Source organism: Cryptomeria japonica, chromosome 8 (genome assembly GCF_030272615.1).
Source record: "Cryptomeria japonica chromosome 8, Sugi_1.0, whole genome shotgun sequence".
In the NCBI taxonomy this organism is placed as follows: domain Eukaryota; kingdom Viridiplantae; phylum Streptophyta; class Pinopsida; order Cupressales; family Cupressaceae; genus Cryptomeria; species Cryptomeria japonica.
This window is the reverse complement of record NC_081412.1, coordinates 633128840-633156022: the sequence shown is the minus strand read 5'-3', so window position 1 is coordinate 633156022 and position 27183 is coordinate 633128840. Positions and strand designations below refer to the sequence as shown.

The 27183-nt window shown below is 37.9% G+C and overlaps 1 protein-coding gene across 1 annotated transcript in view; it reads left to right on the top strand.

The window, feature by feature from the left end:
• The first annotated feature begins 5986 nt into the window (after positions 1–5986).
• Positions 5987–27183, top strand: part of LOC131079509 (LRR receptor-like serine/threonine-protein kinase GSO1) — a 30165-nt gene continuing 8968 nt past the window's right edge. The window contains exon 1 of the mRNA XM_059210615.1: positions 5987–6053. Coding sequence (XP_059066598.1) covers positions 5987–6053 — 67 coding nt within the window. The remainder of the gene's footprint in view (positions 6054–27183) is intronic.

Sequence of the window (27183 nt, the reverse complement as noted above, 5' to 3'; positions counted from 1 at the left end):
ACCCATAGCACCAAAATGAAAAAACACAAGATAGAGAGAGGCACAATCACACAAGACAACCCCTCAAATTACTCAATGAAGAAACCCCCCTGCCCCCCCCCCAAAATGATGATTTGACACTTTATACTTAGTGCATGTACAATGGGCCACTTGCAAAACAAGGCAAGATGGACTTCTGATTTCAACTTTACAACTACTTGAAATAGGCTATAAGAGACTCCAACAAATACTCGAAGTGATGTAAATTGAGATCCAAGCAAAATATAAGTACCAAAGAGGCCAAAAATGACCAAATACTGAATGTACAATTTCTACTCAAAATAACTACAAGCTAATGGCATATTATAAAAGTAGACAAAAAATTATGCACTTTAAAAAAAAAGGCACCTGAAAAGGAGGTTGTATGACCCCAAACGAAGCCTCTGAAGTTGCAAAATCGGGGATTAGACAGGTACAGTCATGAAAATATGAAAATTCTGAAAAATCTGTCCATTAAAATCAAAAAATTCCTCCACCATTGTGAAGAGATCGAAATTCTATCCCATTTCAAAAAACATTGTACCAAAAAAGGAGAAAAAATGAGCAAAATACGACCTCCTGAAGTCGGACTACATAATCAAAAAGCTAAATGGTGAGGGGGTAATTTTTTTGCAAAATACTATCGACGAAGTGATGACATTAGCAAATGAAGGGCTTAAATTTGACACCTATTTGACCATCAAAATGGTCATCAAACCCTTCTGCCTGACAATATAGATGATGACGTCAGACGTATGGATAATGACATCATCAAATGACATGGTTGTTTGTGATAGGTTTTGTACTATATAGATGAGATGACTTGTCATTCATAGATGGCATATGAAATTTCGGTGTTAGCACTGATGTGGTTAGGTGATGTGGCATGGAGGAGTGTTGACGTGGGAGATGAGTGGTCATACAACTGATTACAGGGCTGTACAAATTTTTGAGTGGACTGATCACCGGTGACGAAGGTAGTGTCGGAGGAAGCGGTGGTGTGAATGGAGCCCAAGGAGACCAGAGGGTGGAGTGCGACATCGGTGGGAAGGATCTTGGAAGAGGGGGAGTATAGGACACTGGGTTGTCGGAAAGGACATGCCATCGGGAGCAGAAAATGGGTCGACGGGGCAAAATAGCATTAGGGAGATGTGGGACCGATAGGAAGTACGAAGGTTGTAGCACACAAAAATGATGAAAGTAGGCGGTGGGCCCTACAAAACTGACGTAGGGGTACGGTGTCGAGGTACTCAAAATTGATGGAAACGGCCTTCCAAACGCAACTGTGATGTCCAAATCGCCAAAGGACTCCTTGAAAAATAGTAGCTACCGAGATCCAAAATTGAAGCCTCCAAAATGACTAATCAATGAAGCCCTCTAGTCTCTGATACCATGTGAGATTTTGCCAAGATCAAGAGCTCAATGAAAAGTACAAAACAAAGAGACAAAATAGGACAAGAATAAATTGTATTCTCATCAATAGATAGATCATCAAAAGATACATACAATGAATATGAGCCTGCTTATATTGCGAAGGCTATATGGATATGTGAGCATATAAACATGAAATGTGTCTCAATTAGAAACAAGGGTAGGTATGAAATAGGTGTGGTAGGTAGGAGAAACAATAAAGTATTACACATGAGGTGGATCACCCACCGATGGTGGAATTATCATCCCATAATAAGTGGATATGATAAAGTAATAACAAGATCACATCATAAAAGGTGGATATCTCCTACAACATACTATCCCAATGTGGCACAAACATTCAAGTGTCTCATATGCAAACTACTATGATATGCATGTACCTAAGTAAACTTAAGTATAGTATAATTATATCGAAAATGAATAAATAATTACACCAATGGGGCAGAGGTGTTACCTTCTTGCCAATCTTTACATAGTCCTAAACCTTATTATAGAAAGATTTTTTTGTTGTTGGAGTCCTTAGTAGATTTTGGAGTACCAGAATCCAAAGTATCTTTAACCATAGAGACCGAGGGATCGATTGGAGCAAAGATGGACAAAGCGTGCCTCCTATGCTTGGCTTTCCTATGGTCCATTTTCTTTGAATAGCCAGTAGAGAAGCTGAATTCTTTAGGACCATCTCCTTCCTCCTCTTTGGCATCTCCTCATTTTTCCTCTGAAGGATCTCCTGACTATCCTTCAAGTCCATAACAATCTTGTTTTTGTCTCTTTATAACATCTTCTCACTGAGGTCTTTCAACATTTCTTCAACTGTATTCCAATTTTCTAATTTACTAGCCAAATTGCTTGCAGCTTCCTAAACCCATTTATCCTTCTCCTCCATGACCCATTTGATGACCCTAGCCCCAACCTCAGTGATAGCCTCCATTCCATTAATATTCCTAATAGCCACATTAAACTATGATAAAAAGCCATATTTACGCAATAGATCTTGTTGCTCAATATTTTCCTCCATTTGTCTTTTGTTGGTCTTCCTGATAGGATTAAAGTGGGTAGGGACAAGCTTAGGTTTAGAAGATGAGCTAGCAGTGGGGTTAGGTTTCACCATTAGGGCCCCAGAAAGATCAACCACTAAATTTTGGTCTGGTAGGGGGTGATGATGACTTAACAAGGACCCACTGGGTGTGGTTAAGGAAAGATGAAATTTGTAGAGTCTAAGAATTAACTTGTGATTGAGGGGAAGGGAATTCTTAGTCTTATCTCTAGCAATAGATTAAGAAAGTAAAGCGAAAACACAGTAAGTGAAATTCATCCTAATGACATACCTAAGGTGGTTTAACATCAGGAAAACCTAGGTGTGAGATATTTTGTAACACCCATCCAAGGTGAAGACTTTTATCAAAAATAAGGTAGAATCTTTTCAAATATCGACTAACACTTCTCTGCTATAGCACCTTATGAAATCCCAATGATAGTTGCAATTAAATCTAGGGTGACTCTGAAAGAAACCTTACCATTTTTTACTTCCCCCTTGTGCCAAGCTTGGAAAAAATTCTTAGACAACTCCAAGTTGAAACCCTACATGCCTTCAACATAACTATCTATATTCCACCATTTTAGGCATTGGTAAAATCATTTCTATTCCTTTCTATCTGGCCTCCTTTTTAGAGAATAGTCTTGAAAAAAATATGGAGAATCCAAATAATCCTGTTCTTCATGAAGGGCTTATTGTGCTCATCATGGAGTACACTAAGACACTTGAAGTTGTGCCCTCTCTATCTGAGAAAGGCCAACATACTAATATTCAGGATGTCTCTGACTTGGTAATGGATCTGGAGGATAGTGGAGGTGCCATTCCTTTTGATGACCCTAATTATAAACCTACTAGCAAACTAATTTCTAAGGCTAAGCCCCTATCTAAAAAGAAGAAGCTTGCGGCTAAGGACTATGGTCCGAAGACTTCGGACCAAGAAATTAAACTGGACATTCCAATTAATGTCTTGAAGGAAAAGAAGGGAGCCATGCCTAAAGATGAGGATAGTGTGTTACAGAGGAATAGTAATTTGATGAACTTGGTGATGGAAGCAACTAGAAGCCAGGAGAGTTGCTGGAAGTGGGTGGAGAGAGAAATTGATACCCTCAAAGTGGGGGTAAAGGAGATAATTGATATCTTCACAGCTTTTCCAGAGCCTATAAAATCTGAGAAGCTCATGATTATGACCCTAAATCTCTCCCAAGATGTCAAGGTTATGAAATACAACCATAAACAAAGAATTGAAAAGGTGGAATAGTCTATGGCAAAGATAAAGAAAAACCTCAAGAACCTGGTCAACATAAGAAAAGAGGCCATGAATAATAGTATAGAGGGGCTTGAAAAGATCAATGTCATGGTGGCAGAATACATATCCCTTCATAGTAAACCTGAGAAACACATTGGGACATGGGTGCTAGAGAGAAAAAAACAACAAGGCCTAGTTCCAGGAACAGAAGTAGGAGCATCAATAAGGGCACCTCCAGCTTCATTATGGAGGAGTTGGAGGAAATCAATAAGTTTACCATCCAGAAGAACAAGGAGCTGGCGCACTCTCTTAATTAAGTGGTTTTTTGTTTTTTTGTTTTCTATCGGTGTCTCTTTTTCTTTCGTGACTATTCTGGGGTGCTCTCCTATTTTGCTGTTGGTTTATGTCTATTTGGCTGATGGCCAACTTTTGTAAAACTTTTGGTTTTGGGTCATGTAAAGCCCGTTTATCTTTATCAAAAACTATCTATATTCCATTTAACCACTTTCTACCATAGCTTAGATTTACATTTTAATTCTTCACACAAATATGGTTTAGTTTATATTAGTTCTCCTCCCATCTCAAACATAGAGAACTTTAGAGTAAAAACTAGGTGGTAGAGTAAAAACCAATACTTTGAGCACAATAGAAATTATGAGAAATGGGGAAAGTGACACCACTTCTTGGAAAAGATGTTTGCCACCAAAGTAGAAAATGACTAGCCAAAAGGGTAACAAAAATAATGAAAAAGGTGATCCTTTAATTATCTTTCATCATAAATCTTTATTTCCTTAGAGATTTCCACATGAACCAAATCCAAAATATCATTGATATTCATCAGTACTTTTAAATTAGTAGAAAATGGTCCAAATTAGGCTAGCTTGTTAGTAAATTTGATGCCTTCCCTTCTCATATGATAAAGGTGGATGTGACTAATCCCATGGATGAGGGCCTTACATTTGGCCACAAGGTCTTCACACTTTCAATCCGATGGCTTCATTCTTGAGAAGGAGTATGGTGTTTTGAGGATCACCCTCTATTATGATTTGATTGTACCTTATTTCATTAATAATAACAAGTCTATAGTAAATAAATGTCACATGTGCAAAACTTGAAATTTGTGTGCCTAAATTGGCCACATAGGCCACAATAATATTACCCCCATGGTTACGGATGGCACCGCCCCCACCTGTCTGACCTGGGTTTCCCTTGGATGAGCCATCAAAGTTTAGCTTCAATCAACTATATTTGGGTTAACATGTAATATGTTTCTAATATTTGTTTTTAAAATAAATATGTTTAAAATGAATGTAAGTCCATTAGAAAATTAAAAGACTTTGATTTGATACACTAGGAAACATTTATAGAAAATATAAAAATTAATGTATTTCCTTCCACATGTGTTCTTGTTTTGAATATATGTGTACATATATATATGTACATATATATATATATATATATATATATATATACATGTACATATATATATGTACATATATATATATATATATATATATATATATCTATACATATATATATATATATACATATATATATATACATATATATATATGTACACACACACACACAGATATATATATATATATATATATATATATATATATATATATATATATATATATATATATATATATATATATATATATATATATATATATATATATATATATATATATATATATGTATGTATGGGACATGTGGGAGGAGATAGTTGAGTGAACCCGTGGATGAAGACCTGCCTTTAGAATATTATAAAAAATATTCTAGGTGTGAGATCTTTTGTAACACCCATCAAAGGTGAAGACTTTTGTCAAAAATAAGGTAGCATCTTTTGAAATATCAACTAACACTTCTCTGTTATAGCACCTTACGAAACCCTAATGATAGTAGCAATTAAATCGAGGGTGACTCTGAAAGAAACCTTACCATTTTTTACTTCCCCCTTGTGTAAAGCTTGGAAAAAATTCTTAGACAACTCCAAGCTGAAACCCTACATGCCTTCAACATAACTATCTATATTCCACCATTTTAGGCATGGTAATATCATTTCTATTCTTTTCTATCTGGCCTCCTCTTTAGAGAATAGTCTTGAAAAACATATGGAGAATCCAAATAATACTTTTCTTCATGAAGGGCTTATTGTGCTCATCATCAAATACACTAAGACCCTTGAAGTTGTGCTCTCTCTATCTGAGAAAGGCCAACATACTAATATTCAAGATATCTCTGACTCGGAAATGGATTTGGAGGATAGTGGGGGTGACATTCCTTTTGATGACTCTGATTATAAGCCAGTGGAAGAAGGTGAGATGATGTTCACCCCTGGGACCTTTAGCAGTAAGAATCCCCTAGATGGGCGGCCAACAAATATAAATCTACCAGCAAACTAATTTCTAAGGCTAGGCCCCTTTCTAAAGAGAAGAAGCTTGCGGCTAAGGACAATGGTCCGAAGACTTCAGACTAGGAAATTAAACTGGACATTCCAATTAACGTCTTGAAGAAAAAGAAGGGGACCATGCCTAAAGATGAGGACAGTGGGTTACAGAGGAATAGTAATCTAATGAACCTAGTGATGGAAGCGACCAGAAGCAAGGAGAGCTACTGGAAGTGGATGGAGAGAGAAATTGATACCCTCAAAGTGGGGGTAAAGGAGATAATTGATATCTTCACAGCTTTGCTAGAGCCGAGAAAATCTAAGAAGCTCATGATTATGACCCAAAAGCTCTCCCAAGATGTCAAGGTTATGAAATGCAACCATGAACAAAGAATTGAAAAGGTGGAATAGTCTATGGCGGAGATAAAGAGAAACCTCAAGAACCTGGTTGACATAAGCAAAGAGGCAATGAATAATAGTATAGAGGGGCTCAAAAAGATCAATGTCATGGTGGCAGAATACAGACCCTTTCATAGTGAACCTAAGAAAGACATTGGAGGTGAAGACATGGCTTCTAGAGAGAAAAAAACCAAAGGCCCTAGTTCCAAGACCAGAACTAGGAGCTGCAATAAGGGCACCTCCAGATTCATTATGGAGGAGTTGGAGGAAATCAATAAGATTACAATCCAGAAGAACAAGGAGCTGGTGCACTCTCTTAATTGAGTTCTTTTGTTTTGTTTTGTTTTTCTATCTATGTCTCTTTTTCTTTTGTGACTATTTTGGGGTGCTCCCCTATTTTGCTATTGGTTTATGTCTTTTTGGCCGATGGCCGGCTTTTGTAAAACTTTTGGTTTTGGGTCCATGTAAAACGCGTTTATCTTTATCAAAAACTATCTATATTCCATTTAACCACTTTCTACCATATCTTATATTTACTTTTGAATTCTTCAGACAAATATGGTTTAGTTTATATTAGTTCTCCTCCCATCTTAAACATAGAGAACTTTAGAGTAAAAACTAGGTGGGTAGAATAAAAACCAATACTTTGAGCACAATAACACTTATGAGAAATGGGGAAAGTGACACCACTTCTTGCAAAATATGTTTGCCACCAAAGTAGAAAATGACTAGCCAAAAGGGCAACAAAAATAATGAAAAAGGTGATCCTTGCATTATCTTTCATCATAAATCTTTATTTTCTTAGAGATTTCCGCATGAACCAAATCCAAAATATCATTGATATTCATCAGTACTTTTAAATTATTAGAAAATGGTCCAAATTAGGCTAGCTTGCTAGTAAATTTGATGCCTTCCCTTCTCATATGATAAAAGTGGATGTGATTGTATGCGGGAAAAGTGGGTCGATAAAACTTAATATGTGAAAATATTCCAAAAGACTTGTCCACACACACACACAGGACTTCTTGGTGCAAGCTATGGAGTCAAAGAGTATAACTCAGCTTCCCAAGGTGGGTCCCATGGTTCTCTATCCTACAATGTCCCTTAAACCAATATTTTTTCTCTCAGATCACTGAGCAAAATAGTTTAGGGATGGCAAATGCAAGAACGAGGGATGCTTTTGTTGGTTTTAATATGAGATGCATCCTAAACTATGCATGATTCTAGAAATACAATAAACTAACTATAAGATGACAAGGTTAGTAAACAAACTATCCTAGCATACTATATTAGTCTATGATTGAGCTAAATGATAAAGAAAGTATTCTAAACATGCATATTTAGACTAGTTCCTAGTTAAAGAGAGGCCAAAATGATGAGCATAAAAATGATATGAAAGCTTGAATGTATTTGAGCATAAGTATGATACTACAAACTTGGATCCTCTATGAAAATGGAGGAATGAGAGCTCTATTTATAGCAAAAATAGGGCAATGGATGGCAAGGATTGAATGGTTTAATCAAGGGTTGAGTTTTAAAGTTGGGAATCCATGTTTGAAATTGGCACCAATGAAATGGTGACAAGTGTCAACATAGGGTTGGGTTGAGAAAAGGGGTTGGAGACATTAAATGCTCGAGAAGACCTTATGGTTATCTAGAGATAAGGGTTAAGCTTAAGTTAGGCTTACCCATTGGATTAAGAGTTAATCCAAAGATAAACCCTTGTGCAAATGATTAAGAGATAATCATGGTCAAAGCATTAAAGGCTTGATGAGACCCTTGGGTTGGATGAAGGTTAAGTTAGGCAAAAAGTCTCTAACCATGTAAGAGGGTTGAATTAACCATTAATGGTTTGGGAGACTTTGGGAAATTAAGTGGTTGAGGACTTGAAGCCTTTAATGGTTATCAAAGACTTTAAGGGTTTGAGAAGTGACTTCCCTTTGCTTAGGGATGTGACAAAGTTTAGAAGATGGGTTAGGCTAATTAGAAGTGATTAGAAGAGTCTAGAAGGGATCTAGGAAGGGGTTTAGGAAGGCAAGTGGGAGATGTAGGAAAATGCAAGTGGATGGAGGGATAATAGGAATTAATTGAAATAAAGTTAATCTAATTCAATTTGGTTGTAATTTGGGGAAATTAAGAAATTAGATTTATTTAATTTAGGATAACTATTTAATTAAATTTGAATTTAATTAAAAGTGGATAAGGGGGATTTAATTGAATAAAATGATTTATTCATTAAATGGTACAGTGAATTTAATTGAGTAATTTACTTAATTAAATAGAGGAATGCTGGTAATTTAATTAGATTGGATTTAATTAAATAGAGAAATGAACATAAAATATTCATTTAGGAATATGGTCATTTTTATACGTCTACATTTTGCCCCTCTTTGAAGTGACGTGTGTGCACATGTTATTTCAAAGAAAATGATATTTTATCGTGATTTATGATCAAATGCAATTTTTGTGTCGCTCTTTATGATTTGCAAGTCGTGCCCCAGATTTGATTTGATGTGTGATGCCCCCTCGAGAGATGAATCAATATTTTGAAAATTTGGATTTGATTTGGTGATTTCTGTTTCGTGTGTATGATTTTGTCTATGTGAAATGTTGAAATTGATTCATCTCCTGATAATTTACAGATTTTAGGGTATAGGGGAGACTGCGATGACATTACATGTTTGGTTGGCTAACCCTAATTTCATTTTCCTCCTATAAAAGGGGAAAAGAGCTTTGATTTGATTCATTTGTGCATTGTTGACTTTGGAGAAAGAGAATTGGGTCTGAAGTCAAAATTCCTATTCCATATTCCAGACATCATTTTGAGCGCGTTCGGAGGTACCGAAGACCTGCCACATATGGACCACCAGTAAGTCAACACTTGTGACCCACTTTTGATTTTTAAAATTTGGTTTTAGCATTTTAGCGCGTCAAAGTCATAGATTAGCGCATACGAAAATTTAGGTAGCGCATCAAGCTGATTTTTAGGGTTGCGTCCGAAATAAAATAGCGTAGCGCATAGAAAGTCTAGGTTAGCACAGGGAGTGAAAATAGTGCATGCCTAACGTAGGGTACCACGTCATGTCAGCTGGGTAGCGCGTAGGGTAGACCTAGAGCATAGGGGCCACAGGGGTTCGCATGGGTAAGGGGTTTTAGCATGTAGGGTAAACCTAGCGCATAGGGTCAAGCAAGTAGCATCAGCGAGGTATAGATTAGCGCGTCGGTAGGGTTTAGTGCATAGGGTAGATTAGGTGGCACATGGGGGGAAAAGATTAGCATGTAGAGTTAGTCTAGCACATAGGGTGAATAGATTAGCACGTAGGAAAAACAGCCTAGCGCATGGGTGGATTTTAGCGCAGCGAGAATTTGTTTTAGCGCATCCGAAATTTTTTTTGCTAGATGAGCTAATTTGTGAAATTGTTGTGTTGTGTGGTCATGATTTTTATGGATTTGTCCAATATGAGTGTCGATATAACTTGTTGTGATTTGTGATATTTCAAGTTATACATAGATATCCATGTGTTGTGTTAATCAAAATATGAATTGTGTTTGCAATCTGTTACAAGTTCAATGTGTGAAGTCTGATTTGGGTTATAAGCTAATATGGGTTGGAAACTTGAGTTGTTTTACAAGCTGATATGGGTGGAAAACTTGAGTTGTGTTACAATTTTATGTGATTTTGGAGACTTGAGTTGTGTTACAAGTTTTGATATGGTTTTTGATAACTTGAGTTGTGTTACAAGTTGATATGAAATGATAGGAATTTGAACTTGATGTAGATGAGCAATTTGTTTCATGTTGTTGATGTGAGTTTGATTTTGATATCGTTGTTTTGATGTGGAAACTGATATTGGATTTGTTTTGCTTGTTGACAGGAGTGATTGGGTGTGGTTTAGTCACGGGAGCGATTTCTAAGGCCATGGACATTGATACCGCGGTTGACCCAGGCTGACCTTGATATCATTGAGAGATGCGATTTGACGTCCCTATTAGATATGCCTCGGTTCACTGTGAACCAGGGGCTACTGACAGCACTAGCAGAAAGGTGGCATAGTGACACGAACACCTTTCATTTTGCCACAGGTGAGATGATAGTCACCCCAGAGGACTATTATAGGATCCTACGTATTCCCGTAGTAGGTGCACTACTACCATATGAGCAGTCAGAGGAGGGTGGTACAAAGGCACTGCACCACATTTTTCATGATGAGACAGTCTGCGGATATGAGATCCTGTGGCAGGAGTTCCTAGACCTGGATTATGCACCTCTTCCCTCAGTACTGGCAGGGTTTATTGGTGGATTCCTTTGTCCTGATCGTAGGTCAAAGGGATTCTCTGTGGGATGGGGGCTGGTATTAGAGGAGATGATCACATAGGGTCGCAGGTTTTCATGGGGATCGGCTATGCTAGCCCATCTATATAGGGGCCTGCATGAGGTGGTATACCTCGGTTACAGTAGTTTGTTAGCTGGCGTAACACTATTATAGGTATGGTGCTGGGAGCACATTCCAGCTACGAGGCCATTAGCAGATAGAGATAGGCCCATTGGAGGCGCATATGCTTATGGATACAGGGGTCTAGTTGTCTAGCGGAAGCTGGACAAACTAGAGCATTGGAGGAGAGTGCTAGATGACATCGATACAGTCACGTGGCGATCATATACAGGATGCGAGGTGTGGGTGGAGGACGGGCTGGAGATGCCCTACATGTTCATGATGAGATATCTGATTGGGAGGACCCCATTTGTCATCGAGAGGTTTGTGGTGACCAGAGTTTTGAGACAGTTTGGTCGTTAGCAGGGTATATCGCAAGGGGCTTGCTTATATGCACAGCGAAGGTAGGATGTAGCTGATTGCGGCCCGACCATTGATAGTGCGGTGGTGGTGGAGGAGTTTATCAGGTTGGCAGGATAGATATGGGATTATGCCCTAGAGATTTTGGATGTGGGCATGACTGATGAGTTCACGAGATTGTTTGCTGCGCGGGAGGTGGCCAGGATATCTGATCCTGAGGAGATGCGACCGGCATTTGATGATGATGATGAGGAGGCAGAGGGAGATGATGAGGATGGGGGAGATGATGGAGGAGGAGGACGAGGGAGAGGATTCAGAGGGAGGTGGGGATATAGAGGGAGGAGAGGAGATAGAGGTGTGGAGAGGGCAATTAGATAGGCGACGATAGATAGGGGGAGAGGTGGATTAGCTATTGGAGCTAGTGGAGAGGGGAGGGTAGGGGAGGTGTTAGCTGTAGTGGGGGGTACTGATGAGGCAAGGTGACCAGCATAGAGGAGGAGGACGGATGTGCTCCCACCTCGAGCACCAAGGATAGGTAGAGTGGGAGGGGTTACCCCTGCACAGGTACCGCTACGGGTTCGGGTCCCTACTCATGTTGAGGATGCTCAGATTCGGACCCTACAGGTGATTGTACAGCTGTTGTAGGCATAGGTTTTGACATATCAGTGGTAGATTACGCAGTTGACCACTGAGCGGGATACAGAGATAGAGCGGAGAGGGCGAGCGGAGGAGCTTACAGCCTGTGTGCAGAGAGCAACGGCGAGTGGTCTGATGAGAGACACCCTGAGAGAGTTAGCATTGAGAGCTTAGGAGGCAGAGTACCACTGGTGACATTATGAGGCTGCGGTACCCAGGGATCGTCGAGTACAAAGTTTCACACAGTCAAGATCTAGTTAATCTCGAGATACTGGGTCGCGGTCCGAGAGCCGAGGTGTGACAGGGCCACCGAGACAGGACCCTCCTTGAGATCTAGGGGTGGGGACATCTGGAGCGAGACCATCTCCATCAGGGGATAGCCATACTTGAGAGACGTGGTCTGTGTTGTATTTTTTATCATTGTATTCATTGTACTGGACATAGTGATGATATATTTTGTACATTTTGATCATTGTTGATATATATATATATATATATATATATATATATACGACACCATTTTCTTTGATCATGTGGTGTGTTATATGGATGGATGTGCTTATGTGCTCTTTTTGTTTATGTGATGATGATGTAATGCTTAAATATATGATATAATGTATGATGCAAGATGTATGTTTTTATATGCTGTGAGATGTATCTTGAAAAGGAGATGTATGATAATGAGATGTAACTAAATGTAAAATGATATGCAACTATGTTAAAATGATATGCAGCTATTTTAAAATGATATGCAACTATGTTTTTGGTAGCATCCTCATTCTGTATTTGCCACCCGATATAGCCATATGTTGTTTGCTTTCTTTGTAGGTATCATCATTGAGCATTGATTTGTTTAGGATATGTTGAAAATTTATACAAGCATAATGGTATAATTAAACAATAATGACCTGAGAAAAATTTACATGATGTTTGATTTTGCAAGATAGCACAAGCGTCAAGGTATAATTGAACCAGGACGACCTGCATGCGTATTGCGTAAACAGACAAGATTAAATCATTTGTATGCATGAAGTGGAATCATGCCTTCGGTGATATTCGATGTATCATGTCTCGAGGCAAGTATTCACACAGTACAAGTGATCAACTCCCTGATAGAAGACTAAGAAAATATTGGAAGTTCCCCATGATCTCTAGCTTTGAAGCATTTAGTGAGAAAAGGAAGAGAATCCGATAATTAAAAAGTTCAAAATGCAAAAATAGTCAAGATTTTTATGCGATAATGCAACATTTAGTACTTCAGAAAATCATCCATTCTTGGTATTTCTTTGATGATTGTTTTGTTTTGTTTTGCAATGAAGCGTAGTTTTGATTGTTTGATGTCATGCTTCTGAGTTTTGCAAATAGTTTTGATGTCTTGAATGTTTGCAAGTTTTAGATGATTTTAATGCCCCTAGCTGAGTGTGCCTCTTGATATGATTATGTACAGTGATTTCCAAGCCATGGTGGAATGAGGTAAGAGGATATATATAGATAACCCAGGATAGTGACTACGCTAAGTATGTCCTGAATGGATATGTGTTTAGTGTCGGGCGATGGCCGATAGTGTTTTTATGGATAAAATGGTATATAGATAGATAGAGGAGCCGTTTTTTCACAAGAGCACCTGTTTACTAGGTTTTCACCATTTGTTTTTATTGTACTTTATGTTTTTGCTTTTTCTAGATTTTTTGATTTTTTTGCTTGTTTTGGCTTTTTCTGTGCACTAGGCTATTTAAGTTTAGTACTTCTTTAGATGGATGTTGTTAGTTGGTTTGTCGAGCACATCTCCTTCTAAAGTTGTTAGCTGATAGACACCTGGTCCATAGACTGATATGATGACATAGGGACCCAACCAGTTAGGCTCAAATTTCACTTTCTTTTCTCGATCTTGCTGATTTCTTGGATTTTCTTTGAGGACTAGGTCACCAACTTTGAAGTTACGAGGGATGACCTTGTGATTGTAGCTCCTGCACATGCATTGTTGATATGCTTTGAGATGAGTGTAAGCATGCTGACATCTTTCATCTAATAGTTCATGTTCTTGTAGTCGGTTAACTCGATACTCTTCATCGGGGATTAAACCTTTCAAAGAGACTCTGAGAGATGGGATTTCTACTTCCAGTGGTAAAATGGCTTCTGACCCATATACCAATGAGTATGGTGTGGCTCTTGTAGGTGTGCGAATGCTGGTTCTGTATGCCCAAAGTGCTGGATTGAGTTGGATGTGCCAATCTTTGCCTGCATCATTCACTGTTTTCTTTAGGATTTTTAGTATTATCTTGTTAGATGCTTCTGCTTGACCATTTCCCTGTGGGTAGTATGGTGTAGAGAACCAATGTTGGATTTTGAATTTTTCACATAGTTCTTGTACATCTTTGTTTTTAAAAGGTCATCCATTATCTATGATGATTGAACTTGGAATACCATATCTCCAAATCAGATACTTTAGGATAAAAGAGGCAATTTGTTTCCCAGTCACTGTGGTCATGGGAACTGCTTCTATCCATTTGGTAAAGTATTCTGTTGCTATTATAATAAACTTGTGTCCATTTGAAGATGAAGGATGAATTTTGCCAACCAAGTCTAGTCCCCAATGATAAAAGGGACAGGATGCTGTAAATGGCTGTAGTTCCTATACTGGTGCATGTATCAGATTGCCATGGATCTGACATTTAAGACATTTCTTGGCGAAGTGGTATGAATCTTTCTCCATTTTAGGCCAGTAGTATCCCATCCGTAGAAGATTTTTAGCAAGAGTATTACCACTTGAATGTGTTCCACAAATACCTTTGTGAAGCTTGTGTAAAGCAGAATCAGAATCATTACGATCAAGGCAATGAAGAAGAGTACCATCTAGACCTCGACGATATAAGGTATCAGCAATAAGGGTATAATGGGCAGCTTGCCGGATAAAGTTGCATTTTTGGTTACGGGATTGGTCAGTGGGTAAGATATTGTTCTTGAGGTAGTCGTATATTGGTCCATATAATGGAGAATCTGAACCAGTCAAGGCATAGATAACATGGGATTCAGAGTGGTCATAGGCTGGGGAGAACAGATGCTCTACTAGGAACTCGTAACGACTCTATTGCTCTGGAATTTGTAGTAGTGAAGCGATTGTAGCCATTGCATCGACTGCTTTGTTGTTTAACCTTGGTGTTTGCTCGAAGGTGATGTGCACAAAATACTATTTGAAGTCATCCACCATTCATTTGTAGGGTAGTAGCTTGTCATCCTTTGTCTAATAGTCATTATTGATTTGATGGATGGCTAGTTGTGAGTCTCCATAGACTTTTAACTCTACAATTTTCCATTCGACAGCCATCTTGATGCCTATAACCAATGCCTCATATTCAGCCACATTATTTGTGCATGGAAACATAAGCCTATATGATCTTGGTATAGTGTGTCCTTTAGGAGTGATGAATAGAATGCCAGCATTTGAACCATGTTGTGTATAGGATCCGTCAAAGTATAGGGTCCATTGTTTGGTAGAAAGAGCAAGAACATCCCTGTCTGGAAATTCAATCGCCATGGTTTGTTTTCTTGGTAGCGGTGCTTCAACTAGCTAATCTGCAATTGCTTCTCCTTTGATGGCTTGTCTTTCTATGTATTGGATGTCGAATTCACTGAGAATCATAACCCATTTAGCCAATCGGCCTGTAAGAGTTGCCTTGCTGAGTAGATATTTGAGAGGATCAATTTTTGCGACTAGCTTAATGGTGTGTGCTAGCATATAATGTCAGAACTTCTGAGATGCGAAGACCACTGTTAGGCAAGCCTTTTCAATGAATGTATAGTTGAGTTCATAGTCATTCAATGTCCTACTGATATAATATATGGCTTGTTCCTTTCCTTGTTGATCTTCTTGTGCCAATAGTGCCCCCATCGATATATCTGTTGTGGAGATATATAGGATAAGAGGCTTTCCTATGACCGGTGGTACTAGAATTGGTGGATTCATTAGGTACTATTTGATTTGGTAGAAAGATTATGCACACTTGGTCTCCCATTTGAATGGTACATTTTTATGTAGTAAATGGTTAAATGGTAGACTTTTATCTGCTAGTTGAGTGATGAATCACCTGATTGATTGAAGTCGTCCTTGTAGAGATCTGAGTTGACTGATATTCTTTGGTGGTGGCATGTCCATAATGGCTTGTACCTTTGCTGGATCTATTTCAATACCTTTAGCTGAGACTATATAGCCTAGCAATTTGCCTGATGTAACCCCGAAGACACACTTCTTAGGGTTGAGCCTGACTTGGAATTTCTCCAATCGATCAAAGTCTTTGTTAGGATGCTAAGATGTTCTGCTCTGGTGAAAGATTTAGCTAGTAAATCATCCACATAGTCTTCCATGAAGGTGTGCATCATGTCATGAAAGATTGTTGTCATTGCCCTTTGATAAGTGGCCCCTCCATTCTTTAAGCCAAAAGGCATAACATTCCAACAGTACGTTCCCCAAGGATAGGTGAACATGGTTTAATCTTGATCTTTTGGGGCTATCTTGATTTGATTATAGCCTGAGAAATCGTCCATTAGTGAGAGCATTGCATGGCCTGCTGTGAGATCTACAATTATGTCAATACTGGGCAGAGGAAAGTCATCTTTTGGACAAGCTTTGTTGACGTCTCTGAAGTCAGTGCATATTCTGATACTACCATCTGGTTTTGATACTGGAACAATGTTGGAAATCCATTCTGCATAGTCAATGGGTTGGATGAATCTAACATCTAATAGTTTCTTTAGTTCAGTTTTGACAATGAGTGCCACCTGTGGATTCATCTTTCGTAGCTTTTGCTTGACTTGTTTAACTCCTGAAGAGATGGACAAGTGATGCATGATTAAGTGTGGATCGACTCTGGGCATATCAGCATATGACCAACCAAAGCTAATTTGCTGATCTTTCCTCCTTTGTTAGAGATTCTGCAAGGTGTAGGTTTCTGACTGCTTCTATGGTACCAATGTTGATTGATTAAGTGGGCTCAATCAATATGGGTGATCGCTCATGAAAGTGCTCAGGAAGAGTGTCAAGTCTCCCATCGTTAGGTGCCTTAAAAAGGTTTTCACCCTTAGATGCGTCCTTTATTTTTAATTTTTTGTGATCTAGAGCTTCCATTGAATGGTTTTCAGCATTAGATCTTTTACTTGGTTCATTTTTGCAACTGAGAGACTTGGCACTTCCTGGTTTGCAGACATCATTACTTTGTTCACTGGTAGAGCCTATTTCCAAATTTACGGTACATAGGTAATGGATAATAGATTCATTGTCTAGGAAAATTGGTATATCATGGATTTGAAGTTCATCCCAGTCGATGAGGTCAGGAAAGACAAGCAATAAGGAATCATTAGGTGGATCAAGTTCTGCTACTGTAAGCGTTAGGATAGAGTTTTCATCGTGATTGTTCTTGGTTTTAAAGAAGTCCAGGATTTTGTTGAGGTCTTCGATGGTATTATCTTTCGTATAGACTTGTTCATAATGTTTTTGTTTGCTTTCCATGGCGTCATAGATATTTTGTGGTCCAAATTCAAGAGGTCTATCTTCTGCGTTATGTTCTTCTTGAGAAAGGGATATGGAATCAGTATCATTAGGGATATCTGTAGTAGCATTGGAGCAGGTACCCCATTCATATTCATTGGAATCAGTCTCTGAGGCATCATCCCAGATTCTATCAGTGCTGTAAACTGGTATGTTGTATGGTGAAAACAAATCTTTGATCATTTTGATAGTTTTTTGTTGATTCTGTGTCAGATCTGGCTTCTACTTTCTATATTTGTTCATAGACTGTGCTTCCTCGGGGAGGAATAATGGTACTTGGAGATGATATGATTTGTTCTTGAGATATTGGTGTTGGAATATGAGCTACTGCTGCAGATATGGCCTTCTTGTGGCTTAGAAGCTTTCCCTGATGTAACTTCTGATCATGACGTTCTTGTGCCTTGCGGATTGTTTCTGCTGATTCAAAGAGTGCTTCCTGCCAGGATTCTTCTTTGTACTTCTTCTTTACTTTCCATTGAGGTTTTGTAGTTATGCTGGGTGACCATTTCAATAGGAAAGTGAGCTCACAACCCAATCCTACTTTGTTTCTACTGGGTTGTGAAGGAAGATCTATGGGTTCAGTGACTCCTTCTTTTCGTTTCCCAATAGGTCCTTTACCATCATATCCCATTTGCTGCATGATTAAGTATCCTTTTCCATGCAAGTGTGTTGGTAGAATAATGTCTAGAGCAGCTGCTCTATTATCTTCTTCCTCATCTTTGTATAACCAGCTAAGAACATCCTTGTCTTCTGATTCATGTGCTAGAGTGCCTAATTGGATGAAGGTACCATCAAATTTGGTGATGGGCTGAGTGGCCAGATGTGTTGATGTAGTAGGCAATCCATGAGATCTAGGTGATGTAGGCAATTTGGCCAAACATAATGGCTCCAAAGAGTATTCTCCCATACCTTGGTCTTTGATTTGCATTTGCTGCTTGAAATCTCCAAATAGGGAGTTGGGTTTTGCTCTTTGTAGATTTGATGTTAAAGATCGCTGCTTTTCTCTATTATGAGGAACCAAACTGTCTTGGGCCGCCCCCATTGTGTTACAATGTTGAAATGGATTGTGATCAACAGATATAGAGATTTCTTGTCTGTCATAAGGAAATTTGACACATTGGTGATACGTAGAAGGTACTGCTTACATTTCATGTATCTAGGGTCACCCTAACAAAATATTGTAGGTGAGATCTATGTCTAATACCTGACATATAGTATCCTTTTGCACTAGTTCTACTTGAATGGGTAACATCATAGTTCCATTAGAGGACCTTTCCTCATCATCATATGCCTTTATGGTAATCTTCTTACAAGGATCAATAGACTCTTTTGAAAAGCCTAATGCACAGATAAGTTTTAAAGTACATATATTAAGTCCGGCTCCTCCATCTATTAAGACTCTTTTTACTCGGTGTTTGCAAAAAATGACTTCGATATGGAGAGGAGTATTATGCGGATGGCTCAAGGAAGTATTGTCATGCTCTGAGAAGGTGAGGTTATGAGGTCCTGTCATATGGGCGACCATGGCTTGAAATCTGTCTGTATCCAGATTTTGAGGTACATTGGTTTCCAATAGTTCTTGTTCCAATATGTCTTTGTGCTTTGGTGATAGTTTCAGCAATTCTAGTATAGATATCTGAGCTGGAGTTTTGTGTAGTTGGATAACCAAGTCATAGTGGATTTTTGGTGTAGTAGTCACCGGTGACGTATGTCCTTTTAAGACATATTTCTGAGTTCGGGTTGTTACATTGACAGATTCATGATCATGCCGATCTCGGATGGTGATGACATTTACTTGATGATCTTCAGCTAATATGTGATTTATGGTGTTGTTGTAGATATGGTTGACACGAACTCCGCGTGTATCATTTGAGGTTGAAGCTCCATCTTTGTTATAATTTGGAAGAGGATTTTTAAAGGCTCCATGATCACCATTTGTTTTGAGACCATCTACCGTTAAGTCACCTTGATCGATCATGTCCTGTACCATGTGTTTCAATCTCATGCAATTTTTCGTTCGATGACCCTTGTTACGATGGAAATCACAATAGTGTGAATCATTCCACCAAGGTGGTTTGATTTGGGGTTCATAGTTGCTGATTGGAGACAAAGAAAGAATCTTGTTTGCCAAAAGTTCTCTAAATGCTGATTCTAGTGATTGCCCCAGTGGTGTGAAGATACGCTTTTGGAAATTGTTTGTGTTGTTGCGTGAATTGTTGTTAGGTCCTGGATTCATGTTTTTGCTTTGAGTATCGTTGGTGTTGTTTGTGTTGAGTTGTCCTTGATCGGTGTTTGGTGCATATGTGTTAGCATTTGGATTAGCATTTTTAGGATTCTTCGTATTTTGAGGATTTCCGAATAATGCAAGCACTGGTTGCTTAGATTTGGGCTCATATGATTCATTGTTGCCTTCATTTTTGTTTCGAGTCCAAAATCGAGATTTGTCGAGGTTGGTGTTGTTCTGGTTATTGTAGTTTGATGAGTTTGTTCCTTCCTTGTAGAATTTGAGTGTTCCCTTTTTGACACATGCTTCCTCTACTTGGATGCCATTTTTAATCAATTTAGCGAAAGACAGTATGCATTGAAGTTTGAGTCTATAACTCATTTTACCATTCAAATTGTCAAAGAAGATTTCCATTTTCTCCTTTTTGGGAATGTCTCGAGGATATCGTGATACCATACGTCGCCAGTGTTGAAGGAATATCATGAATGTTTCGTTGTTCTTTTGTTTGGTGTTACAAACATCTAGCATGGTTATGGCGTGTTGGATGTTTATAGGAATATTGGGTTATGAATTTGTTAACCAATTCATCAAATGATCTGACAGGTGGCGTGATTTTGGATAACCATTCCATTGTTTGCCCTCATAGGCTTCTTGGGAATAACCTCATTAGATAGGTGTCATCATGAGCAAATTCAAGACTCATTGTGCAAAATTCTTGAACATGATCTCGGGGATCACTTTTTCCATCATATTTATCAAATTTGGGAACGTCTGAGTTTGGAGGAAAAGGCACCATGTTCAATCTTCTGTTGAAAGGATAAGGACATATTTCGTTTAAAGAGTACCGCACTGTTGTCCCTTGTTGCATATCCTGTATTTGCCTTTGTAACACTTGCATTTGTTGAGTAAGAGCAACCAAAGGCACATTATCTTGTTGAGGGAAAAGTTCTTCCCTTGTATTAGTTAGCAGCTGATAAGGTGTGGTAAATGGTATATTTTGCTCTGGAGTTTCAAGCTCAGGTATACGCATTTCTGGTATACATTGTTCTGGAATGTGTTGCTCAAGTATACGCATTTCTGGTATATGTTGTTCTGGAATGTGTTGCTCAGGTATGTGTTGTTCAAAGTTATGAGTTTCTTCTTCTCTTTGTTGTTCTTGATATGCATATTGTCGAGATCCGGTTCTAAAGATGTTTGTGTCTAAATCTTCGAGAAGTTTAACACCTTTACTTGTGAGCATGAGCAGATACTTTTCTTTGTCATTTTCCATGAGCCTTGCGACAAGTTTTTGGAATGAAGGGTTTTCCTGACATTCCTGAAGAAGGGCTTCAGAAATTTTAGTCTCTTCTAAGTGTGGAACTTCAAAAGGATTTTACAACCTTCGATTCATACTAGACTCTGCGTGTGTCTCGCTTTGTTGGTTTATTTGAGAGCGAGTAACAGGCATTTTAGTAAAAACTTTCAGTGACGAAGGGGACAAAATCCTCTTCGATGTGTTGCTCGGGGGTGGGTGGTTTTGGTCGAGATGTGTTATAAGTGATACACTCGTCGGGCAAGAATGCTGGATTGATCTTTCCTCCGCGGTTTATGATTTGATTAAAAGTAGACTTTTGACAGTAGGCTCTTGTTTTTAAGGGTTCTTTGTCAAATTCATTGGATTTGTTTTGGATATAAAATTTGACGTGATGAAGGAATACCTGATGAGATTTGAAGAGTTGACGATTGATGTATAAAAACTTATTTCTCTTGATGAACTTGGAAAAACTAGATTGTTGTTTCTTCAATGTGATGTTACGATAAAGGTTCTTTCTTCTCAGAATATGGGGATTAGTCATGCATGAGTGATCAATGGTTTCCTTTAATTTGTTTGGACTCAGTTGATCTTGTTTGAAAAATTTCAAATCTTACTCTATCAAAGTGAAGGTTTAGATGCCCCTTCACGACAAAGCGTGTCAAATGATATGGATAAAAGCCTCCCGATATGGAGACTTGATTTGACAACTTGAAAATTTTAAACAAGTGTTTTTGAGATGAAATCCGTAAGATGGTAAAGGATTCTGTTGATACTGAGGATGAGGTTTCCGGATTTTGATAAGATAGACATGTTTTATCGTGTGATTATTTTAGGATTTTTACAATGTTTGTTTTGACACAAATTTAGCTCAAGAAACAGTTTTTAACGATTTGTTTTTGTCACTCTGTTTTGATGAAAAATGTTGTTGATAATGAGAGGCTTTTGAAAATGTTTTTAGAATTTTTAAAATTTCTTACTGTTTTGCCCCTTCCCTTTTTGATTTTTGGTCGCGCTAAAATAGAGACTATATGCACTACCAAATTTACTCCATGCACTAAAATAATGACCACACGTGATAGGCTGCCCCCAGACACGCGCTAAAGTCTTGACTATTCAAAAAAATTGTTTTCTATTTGTTTAAAAAGTCATGCGCTAGCCTGGGCCTGTAACGTGCTAACTTTTGAACTTGATGCGCTAATGTTTGGTTTCTACGCGCTAAGCTGATGCTTCCATGCGCTAGACTGTTTCTCTGATGCGCTAAATGTTTCAATATTGATTTGATTTGAGATAAAACACTACTATTTGGAATCGACGCGCTAACTTGATGGTTGGATGCGCTAACAAAAATACCTCACGCGCTAAGAAGTTGGTCTTATGCACTAAACTGCCCTGATTTTTTATTTTTTTTCTTTGGTTGGTTTTTTGTCAATTTTGAATTTTTGTTGTGAATTTTTCAAGTTTGATGGATGATTTTCTGAAGTAGTAAATGCAAGCACGGCATAAAAAGTACAATCATTTTGCCTAATCTAACAAAAAGTGTATGTTCTGTGAGGATGTGTTCAAATCCCCAATGTTTTAATAGGTTTGGATACGAATATTACACTTCAGAAAGACTCTTTAGTCAAAGGTTATAAATAACATCATAGCTCACTAGTCTCGATACTCCGTCAGCTCAAACAACCATGTCACCCCCTAGAGGGTGCCCATTTTTTTGCCTTTTGCTAGAAATTAACTGAAAGTGAATTGCTTCACAGTTGAGTAGTTATCTTGGGAGATATATGGTGAGTAATCTTGGGGGTGTATTCTTCCCCACCCTTGCACTATGATGTTATAATGTCTGGTTACTGACTTGGTTGAAAGCTTCTATTTCTATGGTTCGTAATCAGGCTTCCCATTCGGCTGTCAGTGATAAACTCCCTCAGGAGGCTTCCCAACCTTTAGAACAAAGGCTTTACGTATCTCAAGGATATTGGGGGAAGGCTAATCGCTGTGTGCAACCATTGAAAAGGACTTTCATCACTTTCCACGTTTGATTATAGTGGGTTGGAATTTCTTAGCATCAAAGTCGTTCCCCACTTAGGTCGTTCCCTTCACATCGGCCATAAACGGCTTTAAGAGTTGATTCCAACTCTTCAGGAAGGCAGGTCTGCTAAAGGTTTTATGCTTGAAATACAGAAAGCTTTAAGAGTGGTCTGGATTTTTGATCACCCAATCAAGGGGAGAGCATATTCCTTCCACTTTTCAGACAAGGCAATCAAAGTTTTTTTTAAGCCTTCAATTTAGTGATTTGCTAATCTCTACTTGGAGATGTTGCTCCAGAAGCATGGTGTTCTTTTTAGTTCCTCAAAGCAATGATTATTTAATCTAGTGAAGGAACCTGGTCAACAAAGCAAAATTTTTGATATGGTCAACAAAAGAAAATCGAAAAAGGGGAATAACTTCCCTCTTTTGATTGTAACAAAACTTTGTAAGTGAGGTTCTTTCCTTTGCAAAATTTGAAAATGAATCCTTTTATACACCAAAGGATGGTGAGGTTCCTTTTATATCTACTTTTGCAAAAAAGGAAAGTTTGTATTGTTCGTTTTAGAGCCTAAAACAAAGTTTTTCTCCTATAAAAGAAAGAAAATTTCTGATAGTGGTTCTTTTTATGGCCCAAAAGAAATAAGTGAGGTCAATTTTAAGAATAAAAGACGTTTAAAAATTTAAACTAACTTAAATAAGTTAGTGAAAATCCTAACTATCTAAATATTCTAAGATTAAGCTCCTTTCTGCAACAAATTTGTTAGAATCCTGCAAGAAAACCAGAGGAAAAACGTTAGATGATTTGGTGGACTTCCACAAATCTAATTTTCAACTTTCGGTTACAATTTTTTGTTTTTTTTGTTTTCAGTTTGCGATGCACTACAAAACAAACTGTACACGCTACCAAATCACAGTGACGCGCTAAAATAAACCCAGGGTGTGCTATATTGTCTTCGAGATGTGCTACTCTGTGCACCGAAAGCGCTGCTCTATTTTTCTCTCGCGTTGACACCTACAGAAAACTGTTAGATATATGATGTGCTAAGGAAAAAACTTTACGCGCCATAGAATAGACTGCACACACTAAAAAGTGAGCCGGATGCGCTATCTAACAGACCCTACATGCCAAACTATTTTTCAAATGCGCTACTCTGTTTTTCTCCTGCGTTGATACCTACAAAAAAAATTAGTGGGGTCTTGTGCTAAAGAAAGGAATTCAAGCGCTAGATGATGGACTCTACGTGCTGAACAGAAAGTGGGATGCGCTAGACTGTTAAGCAGATGCGCTAGGGAATGTTTCCCACGTGCTGATTCCTGTTTCCTACGGACCTGCAAAAGTGATTAATTTCAAAAAATGATTTGACATATGGGGTTGGGCCCCACGGTGGGCGCCAGAAATGTATGTGGGAAAAGTGGGTTGATAGAACTTAATATGTGAAAATATTCCAAAAGACTTATCCACACACACACACAAGACTTCTTGGTGCAAGCTATGGAGTCATAAAGTATAACTCAGCTTCCCAAGGTGGGTCCCATGGTTCTCTATCCTACAATGTCTCTTAAACCAATATTTTTTCTCTTAGATCACTGAGCAAAATGGTTTAGGGATGGCAAATGCAAGAACGAGAGATGCTTTTGTTGGTTTTAATATGAGATGCATTATAAACTATGCATGATTCTAGAAATGCAATAATCTAACTATAAGATGACAAGGTTAGTAAACAAACTATCCTAGCATACTATATTAGTCTATGATTGAGCTAAATGATAAAGAAAGTATTCTAAACATCCATATTTAGACTAGTTCCTAGTTAAAGAGAGGCTAAAATGATGAGCATAAAAATGATATGAAAGCTTGAATGTATTTGAGCATAAGTATGATACTACAAACTTGGATCCTCTATGAAAATGGAGGAATGAGAGCTCTACTTATAGCAAAAATAGGGCAATGGATGGCCAGGATTGAATGGTTTAATCAAGGGTTGAGTTTGAAAGTTGGGAATCCATGTTTGAAATTGGCACCAATGAAATGGTGACAAGTGTCAACATAGGGTTGGGTTGAGAAAAGGGGTTGGAGACATTAAATGCCTGAGAAGACCTTATGGTTATCTAGAGATAAGGGTTAAGCCTAAGTTAGGCTTACCCATTGGATTAAGAGTTAATCCAAGGATAAACCCTTGTGCAAATGATTAAGAGATAATCATGGTCAAAGCATTAAAGGCTTGATGAGACCCTTGGGTTGGATGAAGGTTAAGTTAGGTAAAAAGTCTCTAACCATGTAAGAGGGTTGAATTAACCATTAATGGTTTGGGAGACTTTGGGAAATTAAGTGGTTGAGGACTTGAAGCCTTTAATGGTTATCAAAGACTTTAAGGGTTTGAGAAGTGACTTCCCTTTGCTTAGGGATGTGACAAAGTTTAGAAGATGGGTTAGGCTAATTAGAAGTGATTAGAAGAGTCTAGAAGGGATCTAGGAAGGGGTTTAGGAAGGCAAGTGGGAGATGTAGGAAAATGCAAGTGGATGGAGGGATAATAGGATTTAATTGAAATAAAGTTAATCTAATTCAATTTGGTTGTAATTTGGGGAAATTAAATAAATTAGATTTATTTAATTTAGGATAACTATTTAATTAAATTTCAATTTAATTAAAAGTGGATAGGGGGGATTTAATTGAATTTAATGATTTATTCATTAAATGGTACAGTGAATTTAATTGAGTAATTTACTTAATTAAATAGAGGAATGTGGGTAATTTAATTAAATTGGATTTAATTAAATAGAGAAATGAACATAAAATATTCATTTAGGAATATGGTCATTTTTATACGTCTACAATCAAAAATCAAAAGCGAGTCACAAGTGTTGACTTACTGGTGGTCCATACGCAGCAGGTTGTCGGTACCTCCGAACGCGCTCAAAACGATGTCTAGAATACGGAATAGGCATTTTGACTTCAAACCCAATTCTCTTTCTCCAAAGTCAACAATGCACAAATGAATCAAATCAAAGCTCTTTTCCCCTTTTATAGGAGGAAAATGAAATTAGGGCTAGCCAACCAGACATGTAATGTCGTCGCGGTCTCCCCTATACCCTAAAATCTATAAATTATTGGGAGATGAATCAATTTCAACATTTCACATAGACAAAATCATACACACCAAACACAAATCGCCAAATCAAATCCAAATTTTCAAAATATTGATTCATCTCTCGAGGGGGCATCACGCATCAAATGAAATCTGGGGCACGACTTGCAAATCATAAAGAGTGACACAAAAATTGCATTTGATCATAAATCACGATAAAACATCATTTTCTTTGAAATAACATGTGCACACACGTCACTTCAAAGAGGGGCAAAATGTAGACGTATAAAAATGACCATATTCCTAAATGAATATTTTATGTTCATTTCTCTATTTAATTAAATCCAATTTAATTAAATTACCCACATTCCTCTATTTAATTAAGTAAATTACTGAATTAAATTCACTGTACCATTTAATGAATAAATCATTAAATTCAATTAAATCCCCCCTATCCACTTTTAATTTAATTCAAATTTAATTAAATAGTTATCCTAAATTAAATAAATCTAATTTATTTAATTTCCCCAAATTACAACCAAATTGAATTAGATTAACTTTATTTCAATTAAATCCTATTATCCCTCCATCCACTTGCATTTTCCTACATCTCCCTTTTGCCTTCCTAAACCCCTTCCTAGATCCCTTCTAGACTCTTCTAATCACTTCTAATTAGCCTAACCCATCTTCTAAACTTTGTCACATCCCTAAGCAAAGGGAAGTCACTTCTCAAACCCTTAAAGTCTTTGATAACCATTAAAGGCTTCAAGTCCTCAACCACTTAATTTCCCAAAGTCTTCCAAACCATTAATGGTTAATTCAACCCTCTTACATGGTTAGAGACTTTTTGCCTAACTTAACCTTCATCCAACCCAAGGGTCTCATCAAGCCTTTAATGCTTTGACCATGATTATCTCTTAATCATTTGCACAAGGGTTTATCCTTGGATTAACTCTTAATCCAATGGGTAAGCCTAACTTAGGCTTAACCCTTATCTCTAGATAACCATAAGGTCTTCTTAGGCATTTAATGTCTCCAACCCCTTTTCTCAACCCAACCCTATG